The sequence below is a fragment of the Cetorhinus maximus genome, chromosome 9 (genome assembly GCF_964194155.1).
Source record: "Cetorhinus maximus chromosome 9, sCetMax3.hap1.1, whole genome shotgun sequence".
NCBI lineage: Eukaryota > Metazoa > Chordata > Chondrichthyes > Lamniformes > Cetorhinidae > Cetorhinus > Cetorhinus maximus.
The window spans coordinates 85202091-85215599 of NC_135887.1; the positions used below are offsets into that span (position 1 = coordinate 85202091).

Below are 13509 nucleotides of genomic sequence, written 5' to 3' on the forward strand. Positions count from 1 at the left end.
ACTGAACTGTAATTCAGTCATCAGTTTCAGATTCTACAATGTCTCAAGTTTACAATTCCACCTGATTTCAGAAGATGTTATCTGGCTGTGGTCTATCTGTGGTATTGCCCAGATATGAGTGTTACGCTGAAACTCTTAAACATTCATGTTGTTATAAAGAAATCTGAATTGAGGTTCCTGGTAAATGGATACAAAATGTGGCACTGAGGTGCGCGGATTAGACTTGATCTCTAGCCTGGAGTGAGTTACCTGATCTCAGCCAGAGCAGCAAGTTAGGGTGCTACAACCGGCCTTTATTAGCTGTTCTAGGAGGGAACGATCAGCCCCAGTTTCTATTCCTGATTATTATGCATTACCCTTGCTGTAAAAGTTGCATTAGGACATATCATGAGAACAACACTGGGCAGAGCTACGATGTTCCCTCAGTTGTCCAACTCCTGACTCTATCTGCACTCACAACCAAAGAGGATGAAGTAATGAGGTTGCCATTCTTTCCAATGCCTATGGAATTGTAATCTGAGATAAATGACCAGATAATTTTTTTTCTGCTGGCAGCCTACCCTGCCTGAAACTATATTCACTCGCCACCCTGCCTGAAACTATATTCACTCGCCACCCTGCCTGAAACTATATTCACTCGCCACCCTGCCTGAAACTATATTCACTCGCCCGGTACCTGCTTTCCTCGCCGAATCGTTGTGCTGGGTGAGAAAATTAACAGCACGACATGGGAAGCAATTAACCTTTCAGCTCTGTTTACCTGGAGGTCTCCCCAGTTTCTCTTATGGATCCGCATGAAGTTACTCAGGATCACCCCACGCATTTTTTAAAAATTCATTTACATAATGCGAGCGTTGCTGGCTGGGCCAGCATTTATTGCCCATCCCTAATTGTCCTTGAGAAGGTGGTGATGAGCTGCAGTCCATGTGGTGTAGGTACACCCACACTGCTGTTAGGAAGGGAGTTCCAGGATTTTTTTGGCAGTAAACATCATCTTTAAGTTAAGAAATTTAAAAGCCACTTCCCTTGTCAGATACAAATAAATGAGAAAGATGTGGGTGAGGGTTCCAGCAGTTGTGGGGGTGAGTTAGCGGCAGAGTGTGGATTAGGGTTCGGCAGGGTGGAGTGAGGTGGGCAGAGTTTAACAGCATTGTAAATATGGAAGTAAGTGGTCTTGATGATGAATTTTGAAGCTCAGATCAGCCTGAAACAGGACATTGTCCCTCACTTCCTCATCCTGAACTAAAGTGAAGCTGTTGTGTAGGTAGACACAGCAACCAGTTTGCACACAACAACCAGTTTGCACACCAAGGTCCCATAGGTAAAACAAAATAAATGGTCAGATAATATGTTTTCCTGGTGTTGGTTGAGGAATAAATTAAGAAGGGCACCAGACTTTCCCTGCTCTTCAAATACTGCTATGTAAACTTCTATATCCACATGTCTGGTGCTGATTCTATGGTTCCAATGGCCTCCTTCTGTGCTATACTATTCTATGATTCTATCATATGAGAGGGTAAACAATGCCTTGGTTTAATGCCTCATTGAAATACAGCACCTCCACAAATGCAACACTCCCCGAGTATTGCACTATAGTGTATGGTCAAGTCCTGGAATAGGGCATGAGCCCACAGTCTTCTAACTTGAGAAACGAGAGTTCTACCTGTGAGCCAAAGCTAGTGCAAAATGAAGTAATCCTAAACCCGGGTGATGTAGGAACATGGAACGATAGGAATATCATGTAGCAACCCCAGAGGAGGCAGTGTATGACTCTGTTGAAATGGGACAAATGCAGCTGAGAATGAGGGGACCAGAGGCAAAGAAGTGGCAGATGGAATACAACGTGGGGAAGTGTGAGGTCATGCATTTTGGTAGGAAGAATAGAGGCATAGACTATTTTCTAAATGGGGAGAGAATTCAGAAATCTGGAGTGCAAAGGGACTTAAGAGAATCCTGGACTAGGACTCCCAAGGTTAACTTGCAGGTTGAGTCAGTAGTTAGGAAGGCAAATGCAATGTTGGCATTTATTTCGAGAGGACTAGAATAAAAAAGTAGGGATGTGCTGCTGAGGCTTTATAAGGCTCTGGTCAGACCACATTTGGAATATTGTGAGCAATTTTGGGCCCCGTATCTCAGGAAGGGTGTGCTGGCCCTGGAGAGGGTCCAGAGGAGGTTCACGAGAACGATCCCAGGAATGAAAGGCTTAACATATGAGGAACGTTTGAGGACTCAGGATCTATACTCGATGGAGTTTAGAAGGATGAGGGGGGATCTGATTGAAACTTACAGAATACTGAAAGGCCTGGATAGAGTGGACGTGGGGAAGATGTTTCCATTAGTAGGAGAGACTAGGACCCGAGGGCACAGCCTCAGAGTAAAGGGAAGACCTTTTAGAACAAAGATGAGGAGAAACTTCTTTAGCCAGAGAGTGGTGAATATATGGAATTCATTGCCACAGAAGGCTGTGGAGGCCAGGTCATTGAGTTTTTTAAGACCGAGATAGATAGGTTCTTGATTGGTAAGGGGATCAAAGGTTACGGGGAGAAGGCGGGAGAATGGGGTTGAGAAACTTATCAGCCATGATTGAATGGCGGAGCAAAGTCGATGGGCCGAATGACCTAATTTCTGCTCCTATGTCTTATGGCCTAAGACTGATATTGGACACTGCATTGTTAGATAATGTCATGGAATCTTTTTCATATCCTTGTTCATCAGGTTTAATAATAATGCTTCAGAGAAGTTTCTCTCCAGTCTTCTGAACATCAGCGTGACAGACAAAGGTGACTATGGAATCTTCACCTGTCTCATAAGAAAGGAATTGGCAACCTTCACGTTACAAAGAGAAAGTGAGTCAAGTGCTACCAGACTCTGACAAATGTCAGCATTAAATACCAGGATTCTTCTTTCTGATAGGTGTGAATCCTCATAGTTTGCCTGTTTTTAGGCATATTTTTGGGGCAGAATGGAAGAGGTTAACTGTACTTTAAAAGACTTGGAAGTGCTTGATGCTAACAGAGTGCTTGGTATGGAAAGTATCCCATTCACCAGCACTTCCATCCCTCAACTTTTATCAGTAAAAATACACAACATAAGACATTAAAAAAAAATAAAGCTTGAGACGTCAGTACTTGGGGAGCAGCAAAGTATTTCATTTTGAATAGGCTGAGACATGACCTCTGATACCCCATGTTATTTACTGTACTTGTTCTAATTAGTCTATGACAGAGTGGTGTATGTTATTTAATGTGTTTTTCCCGGTTGTAGACACTGCCAGCCATGTGCCAGCAGTACTGGGTGCTCTCCTGGTGCTTTTTGCATTACTCCTGGCCGGATTACTATATGTGAAGTGCCGACTGGATCTGCAGCTCTGGTACAGAAACAAATATGGAGAATTTGAAGTCAATGGTAGGTGTTTTTTTCCTTCAGGTTGTTTATTTTGACAGCCAAAAGCTCAGGAATGGCTACCCCTAAATCCATCAGCAGCCCCTCTTTGAAACTCTAGCTAAATGATCTGAAAAAATCCTTCAACAATGCTAAATCAGAATCCTGTGAATGCTGGAAATCTGAACTATAATTTAAAAATTACTGGAAATGCTCAGCAGGTCAGTTAGAGTCTGAAAAGAAAGAAACAAGATAATGTTTCAGGTGGATATCCTTTCATCAGAACAGCTGATTGATTCTGATAAAAGGCCACCAACTTGAAACATTAACTCTGTCTTTCTCTAGATGTGCTGCCTGACAAACTGAACGTTTCTAGTATTTTACATTTTTATCTCAAACTATGCCCCTCAGTTTCTTTGCAGCTGACCAATGGTCTCAACACCTCTTCAGCAAGCATTGCTGGGGTATGTTATGATTAGCCTTAGTCCCCTCTGTTCTTCATCTAAATGGCTGTTCTCCGTGTGTGCCATTAAGATGCTGTGTCAACAGAGCACCTTATTTTGGTGTCATAACAGCTAAATCCCATCAAGTGCTCACTTGCAATGTATAGCAGAAACCACTGAATACAGTAAAGTCCCGCCTTTCGTGACTTCCTTGTTTGCGTAAACTCTGTATACTGCATCGCCCATCGTGTAAGCAATGTTTGCTTATCTGTGTTTTCTTTCCCCTCTCCTCTTTCCCTGAGGAGACAGCAGCCATGACAGAGCAGAGACCTCAACACATTTTAATGGGGTGATAGTGTTGAAGTCTCTGAAAGTGGATTCCTTCCATTGGTCCTGGCCGTGGATATTTAATTCTCTTTTTTTTTAAGCACCTTTCCGACGGGCGTGAGAAGCAGTGCCTGGAATGGTTGCAACTGAAGTGCAGCCTGAATGGAGACATTAACCTAGAAACGTCCGAATCTCTCCATCCGGAGCTGCAGTAACAGCTCTGTTCAGTTTTGAAATGTCCACTGATTTTTGACTGCCAGTTTTGCAGTGATTCATTTTTTTCTTAATTCAGGATTGTCTCTTTTTAAAATTTTTGATACTTGTATTTTATTGCTCAGAGGCTCTGCCCATCTGTCGTATACAGGTACTGTACCACAATTTGCTGTATAGTAGCTGCACAAACCAATGCTACCCTCACATTGCTGGAACCTATCTAATTGACTCCCATAGAAAAGCATGTTCATCGTTCACGATTTTGCCATTTACAAGGTTTCACAGGAAAGTAACCCCTGCGATTGGCGAGACTTTACTGTAGTGATCAGGAACTCTGAGTAGTTTTCCTGTCCTCAACCCAGACCACTGAAGATGATTTATAGTGTCATGGCTGAAATCAGCTACCACAGCATGATCAGAGACTGAATCTTGGACCTTCCTCGTCTGTGCGGTTCAATACTACAACCTGTCGTGTAACCTACAGAGTAGCTGGAAATGTGCAGTCAGGCTTGTATTCTTGTCATGTCTCAGTGTACATTGATTCATGGTAATTAAAAAGTTGAAACCCTCCAGCCTTATATAAAGGTTTTCATGCATTTAGGACAACTGCTCAAAACCTCAAATCCTAAACCAAACATGAGAGAAATAAAAGTAGCGTTCTTCATAATATGGGTGCATGAGAATGAATCTGATGGAAAATGGGGAAGCAGTGATGTAGTGGTAAAGTGACTGGACTAGTAATTCGGAGACCCACGCTATTGCTCAGTGGGCACTCAGGTGTATCAAATCACTATGAAGTCTAAAAGGAATGAAACCAATCAGACTGCGTGGCCTTGACCTAGGCCCTGGAAACAGCAACTGCAAAGCCAGCATTGTTGACCCTGCATTGTCCTCCTTACTAACATCTGGGGGCTTGTGCCAAAATTGGGAGAGCTGTCCCACAGACTAGTCAAGAAACAGCCTGACATAATCATACACATGGAATCATACCTTGCACATAATGTCCCAGTCACCACCATCACCATCCTTGGGTATATCCTGTCCCACTGGCAGGCCAATCACACTAGAGATGGTGGCACAGTGGTTTACAGTTGGGAGGGTGTTGCCCTGGGATTCCTTAACATTGACCCTGGACCCCATGAGTCTCATGGCATGAAGTCAAACATAGGCAAGGAAACCTTCTAATTCTCACCTACTGCACACCCCCCACACCGCCCCCCTATGCACCCACCTGCCACTCAGTACTCCTTCATGTTGAACACCAATTGGAAGAAAGACTGAGGGTGGCACACACAATGTACTCCTGAGTGGGGGACATCAATGCCCATCATCAAGATGGCTTGGTAGCGCCACTACTGACCGAGCTGGCCAAGTCCTAAAGGACGTAGCTACTCGACTGGGTCTGCGGCAGGTGGTGAGGGGGCCAACAAGATGGGAAAACCTACTCGACCTCGTCTCGCCAATCTACCTGCCTCAGATGCATCTGTCCGTGACAGTATTGGTAGGAGTGACCACTGTACAGTCCTTGTGGAGACATAGTCCTGCCTTCACATTGAGGTTACCCTCTATCATGCTGTGTGACACTACCACCGTGCTAAATGTGAGAAATTTCAAACAGATCTAGCAACTCAAAAACCGGGCATCCATAAGGCCCTGTGGGCCATCAGAAGCAACAGAATTGTACTCAACCACAATCTGTAACCTCATTGTCTGGCACATCCTCCACTCTACCATTACCATCAAGCTGGAAGTTCAACCCTGGTTCAATAAGAGTGTAGCAGGGCATGTCAGGAGCAGGACCAGGCATAGCTTAAAATGAGGTGTCAATTTGGACAAAAGAACTGAACTCAAGATGGTGGGAGTGACTGCCCTTGACATCAAGGCAGCATTTGACTGTATGTGGCATCAAAGAACCCTAATAAAACTTGAAGCCAGTAAGAATCATGGGGAAAATACTTCATTGGTTGGAGTCATACGTAGCACAAAGGAAGATGGTTGTGGTTGTTGGAGGTCAATCATCTCAGTTCCAGGACATCACTGCAGGAGTTCCACAGGGTAGTATCCTAGGGCCAACTATCTTCAGCTGCTTCATCAATGACCTTCCCTCCATCCTAAGTTCAGATGTGGGGATGTTCGCTGATGATTGCACAATGTTCAACACCATTCTCGACTCCTCAGATACTAAAGCAGTCTATGTCCATATGCAGCAAACCCTGGACAATATCCAGGCTTGGGCTGACAAGTGGCAAGTGACATTTGCATCACAAGTGCCAGGAAATGACCATCTTCAACAAGAGAGAACCTAACCACCTCCCCTTGATATTTAATGGCATTATCATTGCTGAATCCCCCACTACAACATCCTGGGAGTTAAAATTGATCAGAAACTGAACAGGACTAGTCCGTGTCTCCAAAAGCAGGTCAGAGGCTGGGAATTCTCCATCGAGTAACTCCCTGACTCCCCGAAGCTTGTCCACCCTCTGTAAGGCACAAGTCAGGAATGTGATGGAATAGCCTGCACTTGCCTGGATGAGTGCAGCTCCAACAACACTCAAGAAGCTCAACACCATCCAGGACAAAGCAGTCAGCTTGATTAACACTGCCTTCAACATCTACTCCCTCCACTGACACACAAGTACAGCAGTGTGTACCATCCACAAGATGCACTGCAGGAACTCATCAAGGCTTCTTAGACAGCACCTTCCAAACCACGACCACTATCGTCAAGAAGGACAAGGGCAGCAAACGCATAGGAATACCATTACCGTCAAGTTCCCCTCCAGGCCACTCACTACCCTGATTTGGAATTATATCACCGTTAATTCACTGTTGCTGGGTCAAAATCCTGGAACTCAATTTCTAACAGCACTGTGGGTGTACCTATACCACGTGGACTGCAGCGGTTCAAGAAGGCAGCTGACCACCAACTTCTCAGGGGCAATTAGGGATGGGCAATAAGTGCTGGCCTAGCCAGTGATGTTCACATCCCATGAACAATAAATAAATAAAGGTTTATTTTTGAATAATGGATAATTGGACTTGAGTTACCAGATTGAAGAGTTCAGATGGTTTATATACATAATAATGAATATGAAAGTATTATTTCAGGGTAGTATTGATGGTTTTGTTGATTTATACAATAAAGCAAATTCACTATCTTCTGCTTCACTGGGGAGCAGTACTGAAGACAGTTTGAGTCAGAGTCAGTTGCAACACAGTAGACCTGATTTTACAACCCCAAATTCCCTTTGAGCATTGGGAGTGTGGAATTTTCCTCGTGGAATAATGGATTGAATCAAGAGTTTGGGTGATTAGATTTAAATAAAGATGAATACCTGGAATGAGTTACAGGCTGCAATCTGATCAAAGGGTTTGATTATTATAGAAAGAGTAATGGTTGCCACAGAATTAATTTTATGTGACAAGTGTGGGTTGGTCATATAGTTGTACCTATGGACAGTGTGCTATGCAGGTTCAGTGAGTCACTTTTAAAATCCGGTTGGCACCTTATTTGGTGAGAGGCTAGTCTAAGGCTGACGTTATCTACATATGGAAGGAAACTGGCAGATGATAACCTGTGAAAATGATTCAAAGCTTTCTGTTCTGTGAATGTGCTTTATGGGAAGTGCAGGAATGTTAATTTCTCCTTATGATTTTTCTCTTCCCAGATGGGAAGTTATATGATGCTTACGTTTCCTACATGTCTGCTGGCGACGACCGCAAGTTTGTAAACTTCATCCTGAAGCCACATCTGGAGAACAGATATGGATACAAGCTACACCTGGATGACCGTGACATCCTACCGGGATCAGGTACATCTCCGTTTACACTGATCAGGAGACCTAAGCTGTCGGGCCCAAAGCACCAGCACTATTTGACACAGCCCTTCAATTAATCATGGGCTACATGGCTCGGGGCAATGCTGTCACTGACATTCTGGATAGAATTCCATTTGGTGCCATGCTTACCCCACCAGATGCCCATTCTGAATGTGTGGACTTGGATAGTGAGTATCAGTGGGCATCCTGATGGTGGGGACATTAAAGTTGGGTCCAGTCTGTCCTCGTGATATTGCAGCAGGAGTTGTTGTGTAATGATCAGGAGCAGAAACCTTGGCTGAGTTCCCCTGTCCATATCACAGGGATATTCAGTCCTGTGACTGTATTATCAGCATGGCCTTGACCAACTGAGCTGTCCTAGAGCTGCTAACTTTCCTCAGTCTTTTGTTCCCTCTACAACATTAAAGTTTTTGAAACCAAAGCTCACCGGATACTTGGAAGGGTCAGTAAGGAGTAATAGAATCTGCAATGCAGGACTAATGCTCATCTGAATCAACGTAATTACTTCATAAATTTATTTGAATAAAACCTTGTTGCTGTAAAGTTTTATGCTGTAACCTGACACTGTGATATAACAGTCCTTCAAGCTTCTTCACTCGTTTACCACTAACTACTGTTTCTCTCTTGACGTAGAGCCCTCTGCAGAGCTGATAATGAACATTAGTCGCTGCCGCCGTCTGATTGTGGTGCTATCCAAGGCATACCTGGAGCAGGACTGGTGCAGGCTGAACTTTAGGTATCTCCCACACTAAGATGCGAAATGGCTAGGGGTGAAGGAGAGTGGCATATCCTGTACAGCCATTTAAAATAAATGTGTACAGAACATGTGTCATGATATAAATGAGTGAGTTAACATGTTCTGCTGACTGGATCCCCAGTAGAGCTACACTTTCAGATTGATTGGGACACAGACTTTGAGTGCTCTAGTTATTGACCTGTCATCAGGATTCCTGGAACTCTGTGGCATCTCTGATCATTTTCTGCAACATCAGGAAAGCTGCAATGGGTCAATAACATAATAAATCTCATCTCAATATAATTCCTTCAAAATAATTAGCTTTTTTATAGTGTGTGTGTATGTGTATAATATATAGGCCAAGGTGTAGAAATACTGAACATCTTGTACTCTCTAAAAAGTGTATTATGCTCCACCTCCATGCCACCAGTCATCGTCAACAGTTTACAATAAGTTGCCAAGTAACACATGACTTGTCTGACTAGTTAGATGTTAAGTGGCAATTAGTTAAACTGATGATTTTCTTGTTTAAGGATTCCATAGTTACACCCATATTAGTGCTGTTTAAACTGAATTTTTGTTGCACTTTAGAGATTAAAATTACAGCTCTGTCTCTCCCATTGTGTTTTAGGAACTTGTGTAGCTAACACTTGTTCACAGATACCGTCATCAAGGTAGTGTTACATTTAGTAATGTGACACAACTAACTGGCATGTGAACAAGCTAGGAGATACACCATAGTAATATTAAACTGGAAGTGTATAATGCTGATGTTACATTTGTCATAATAGAAAATGCAGTTTGTAAACAGAATTTTACATACACATTGAGGAGCTAACACACTATCTGCAAATGTAAAGAAGCTTTGCTTCTTTTGAAAACATCATGGATCCTTGTGGTACTGCCCTGTATTTTTATACTGGGGTGTTTGAGTATGGCCAGAATATTTATTTGTAGGTTTATAAATGTGCAGATCTTAAGGATGCACATAATGATTCTTGGATAGAAGGAGGATTTATGTGTCAGATAGTTATATCTAATGAAGTGGCTCCAATATATAGATCATAGAAGTGTCATTTTATCCATGAGCTATCTTGCATAGAGATTAGATGTCAAGATAGGCATACATAAAGGGGGGCATTTAAGCTTTCCGCGTACAAAGGATGGCTTATGTTGAGTACGACAAAGGCTTAGAGTAGCCGGTATTGTGTGTGGATAATGCAGTATTGTGTGCAGCTAGGCTTTGATATGATCCAGGTCTTAGGATCAGTTAAAGCCTAAAGTGGTCAATACAAGTTATGTCCAAGGACAATTCCTGATATGGTCAGGGTGCTGTACAAGTGTAACCTAGATTTGGCCGTGTTAGATTATCTAAGGCCTGGATTGGTTGGTGTGGGTCCTACTGATTTGTATTGTAGGATTTGTTCATTATTCTGACAGGTATACATGCCTTTTGCAGGGAAGCTCTATGGCAGCTGTTGGATCTCTCCAGAAGGCCTATCTTCATAATGTTTGAAAGCCAGTACAGGGAACTCTCTCACCCCGCTGTTCAACTTCTCAGAGCACAGAGGAAAAGCATTAATCTCCTACTCTGGACTTCCACATCAATGGTATGGTAGTTGAACATCCAAGCTAAATGTAACTGATACCTGACCAAAGTGAACAGCTTTGAAACCTCTATTCTGTGCATCCAGGGCCTAAATGATAGAACTTATACATTGCCATACAAAAAGTGACAGATAATGATTACACTTTTTTTTGGTATTTCAGCCAATGGTGTGGTTGATCTGGGTAAATTATTCAAGCTGAAACAGGAGAAATGGAAGTGAAGCATAGTGGTATACAGTCAAGGCAAGAGATTCTGCAGGTCTTTAGCATTGATGTCGTAACATGGCATATCCCTCGCTCCTGCAACTCCATGAAGCCAGACGATCGACCCTAGTTCCATGAGGAGCAGCAGAGGCATTCCTGAAAATGAGGAGCAAACCTGGCAAAGTTACAACACAACTATATGCATGCTAAACAGTGAAATCAATATGCTATAGTCAGAGCTTACTGATCCCACAACTAACGGATCAGGCTGAGGTCTGCAGGCCTGCCATACCCAGTCCTAAATGGAGGTGGACAATAGCAAGGATATAGCACCTTTAACATAGTAAAATGTCCCAAGACTCCTCATATGACCATCAAACAAAATTTGACACCAAGCCACATAAGGAGATATTAGGACAGATGATCAAAAACTTTGCCAAAGTGAGAGATTTTAAGGAGCATCTTAGAGGAGGAGAAAGAGTTAAAGAGACAGAAAGGTTTAGGGAGGCAATTCCAGTACTTGGGCCTAATCAGTGGGAGGCATGGTCACCAATGGTGCAGTAACTAAAGTTGAGATGCACAACAAGCCAGAGTTGGAGGAGCACAGAGAACTTGGAGGATTTTAAGGCTTGAGGAGATTATAGAGATAGGGAGGAAGGGGAAGAACACATGGAGGTATTTGTAAAGAAGGATGAAAAATTGAGGTGTTGCCAGACTTGGAGTCAATGTAGGTTAATGAGTACAGGAACAGGACTTGGTGTGAATTAGGATATAGGTATCAGGATTTTGGATGAGCTCAAGTTTATGGAGGGTGGAAAATGGAGGGGGTCAGCTAAGACAGTATTAGAATGGTCAAGATTAGATGGAACAAAGTCATGAATAAGGGTTTCGGCACCAGATGAACTGAGACAGTTGGAGATATGTGATGTTATGTAGGTATACGTAGGCGGTCTTGATGGAGTGGGGATATGTGGTCTGAAACTCGCCTCAGTCAAACAGGACACCAGGGTTGTAAATGGTCTAGTTCACCCTCAGAGTGGCTAGGGGAGAGGGAGAAAGTCAGTGGCTAGTGACAATTCAGAAGCTATCAGGAGGAGAAGACTCCAAGAATATTCCAATCTTCAATGATGGCGGAGCTCAGCATAAGTGCAGAAGACTGAACGTTCACAACTATCTTCAACCAGAAGTGGGATATCCATCTTGGCCTCCTGAGATCCACATCATCACAAAGTCAGTCTTCAGCCAATTTGGTGAAGTGTTCAGGGACAGAGGGGCCTGGGGGTTCAAGTGCATAGTTATTTAAAAGTGTCAGGACATACTGAGAGGAAATTAGCAAAGCATATGGGACCTTGGGCTTCATAAATAGAGATATTGAGTACAAAAGCTAGGAAGTTATGCTGAACCTTTATAAAGCTCTGCATAGGCCACAACTAGAGTATTGTATCCAGTTCTGGTGACCACAACTTAGAAAGGATGTGAGGTTACTTGAGAGGGTGCAAAGGAGGTTTACCAGTATGGTTCCATGGATGAGGGATCTTAGGCTTCAAGGTTAGGTTAGAGAAGCTGGGATTGTTCTCCTTGGAGCAAAGAAGATTGAGGGGAGATTTGATAGAGGTGTACAGGAACGGTTTAGATTAGGTGAACGGAGAAAATCTGTTGCCGTTAGCTGATCATACAGCAACAGACTTAAGGTTTGGGCAGGAGAGATGAGGATCAAACTTTTTGTATGCAGTGAATGGTAGTGACCTGGAACTTGCTGCCTATGAGGGTGGTGGAAGCAGAGACCATCAATAATTTCAAAACGAAATTGGATGGTCACTTGGGGGAAATTATCTTGCAGGGCAATGGAGATAGAGCAGGGAAATGGCACTGACAGGATTGTTGTACCTAGAGCTGGCACAGATTCAATGGGCTGAATGGCATTCTGTGCCATATTAATTCCATGACTCTAAATGGCTGTAACAGGGAGTCATGACTCACCTGGGATGTATCTAGGTAAATTCTTTATGTTCAGCCAAAGAAGAAATGGAGAGATGTTATTAATCGTGGAAAAAGAGCTTGTGGGTTCATTATTTCCTGCTGAGAGCTGTTACTTTGCTGATTTAGGTGGGGCAGGTTGACGCCTTCACTACTGAATGGTGGGTGGGTCACACTGACACCCACCACAATGAATATGGACTTGGGTAAGCTAAACTGGCATCTTGTACAGTGAACCCAATCTTCCCAGAACAGTCAATGCAGGCTCATTGAACCACTCACTAGAAACTAAACTGGACTAGCCCTATAAATGCTACAGGAGCAAGTCAGAGGCTGGTAATTTTGTGGCAGGTTACTCATCTCCTGACTCTGTCCACTATCTACAAGGCACAAGTCATGAGTGTGATACAATACTCCACACTTGCATAGATAAGTGCAGTCCCAACAACACTTGAGAAGCTTGACACCATCTTGACAAAGCAGCCCGCTTGATTGGATCCCATCCACCACCTTAAACATTCATTCCCTCACCACTGGCACACTGTGGCAACAGTGTGCACCGTCTGCAAGATGCAACTCACCAAGGGTCCTTCAACAGCACCTTCCAAACCCACAATCTCAACCTTAAGGATAAGGGTAGCAGAACACCACCTGTAAGTTCCCCTCCAAGCCACACAACATCCTGACTTAGAACCATATTACTTTTCCTTCACCTTTGCTGTGTCAGAATCCTGGAACTCCCTTCCTAACAGCACTGTGGGTGTACCTACACCACATGGAG

At 43.4% G+C, this 13509-nt stretch overlaps 1 protein-coding gene across 3 annotated transcripts in view; it reads left to right on the forward strand.

The window, feature by feature from the left end:
- Window positions 1-13509, forward strand: part of sigirr (single immunoglobulin and toll-interleukin 1 receptor (TIR) domain) — a 46504-nt gene that overhangs the window by 20715 nt on the left and 12280 nt on the right. For 2 of the 3 annotated variants that reach the window (XM_078548983.1, XM_078548982.1), the window contains exons 4-8: window positions 2716-2846; window positions 3265-3405; window positions 8033-8176; window positions 8837-8939; window positions 10399-10549. In XM_078548983.1, coding sequence (XP_078405109.1) covers window positions 2716-2846; window positions 3265-3405; window positions 8033-8176; window positions 8837-8939; window positions 10399-10549 — 670 coding nt within the window. The remainder of the gene's footprint in view (window positions 1-2715; window positions 2847-3264; window positions 3406-8032; window positions 8177-8836; window positions 8940-10398; window positions 10550-13509) is intronic. The other variant, XM_078548984.1, reaches the window with a different exon arrangement.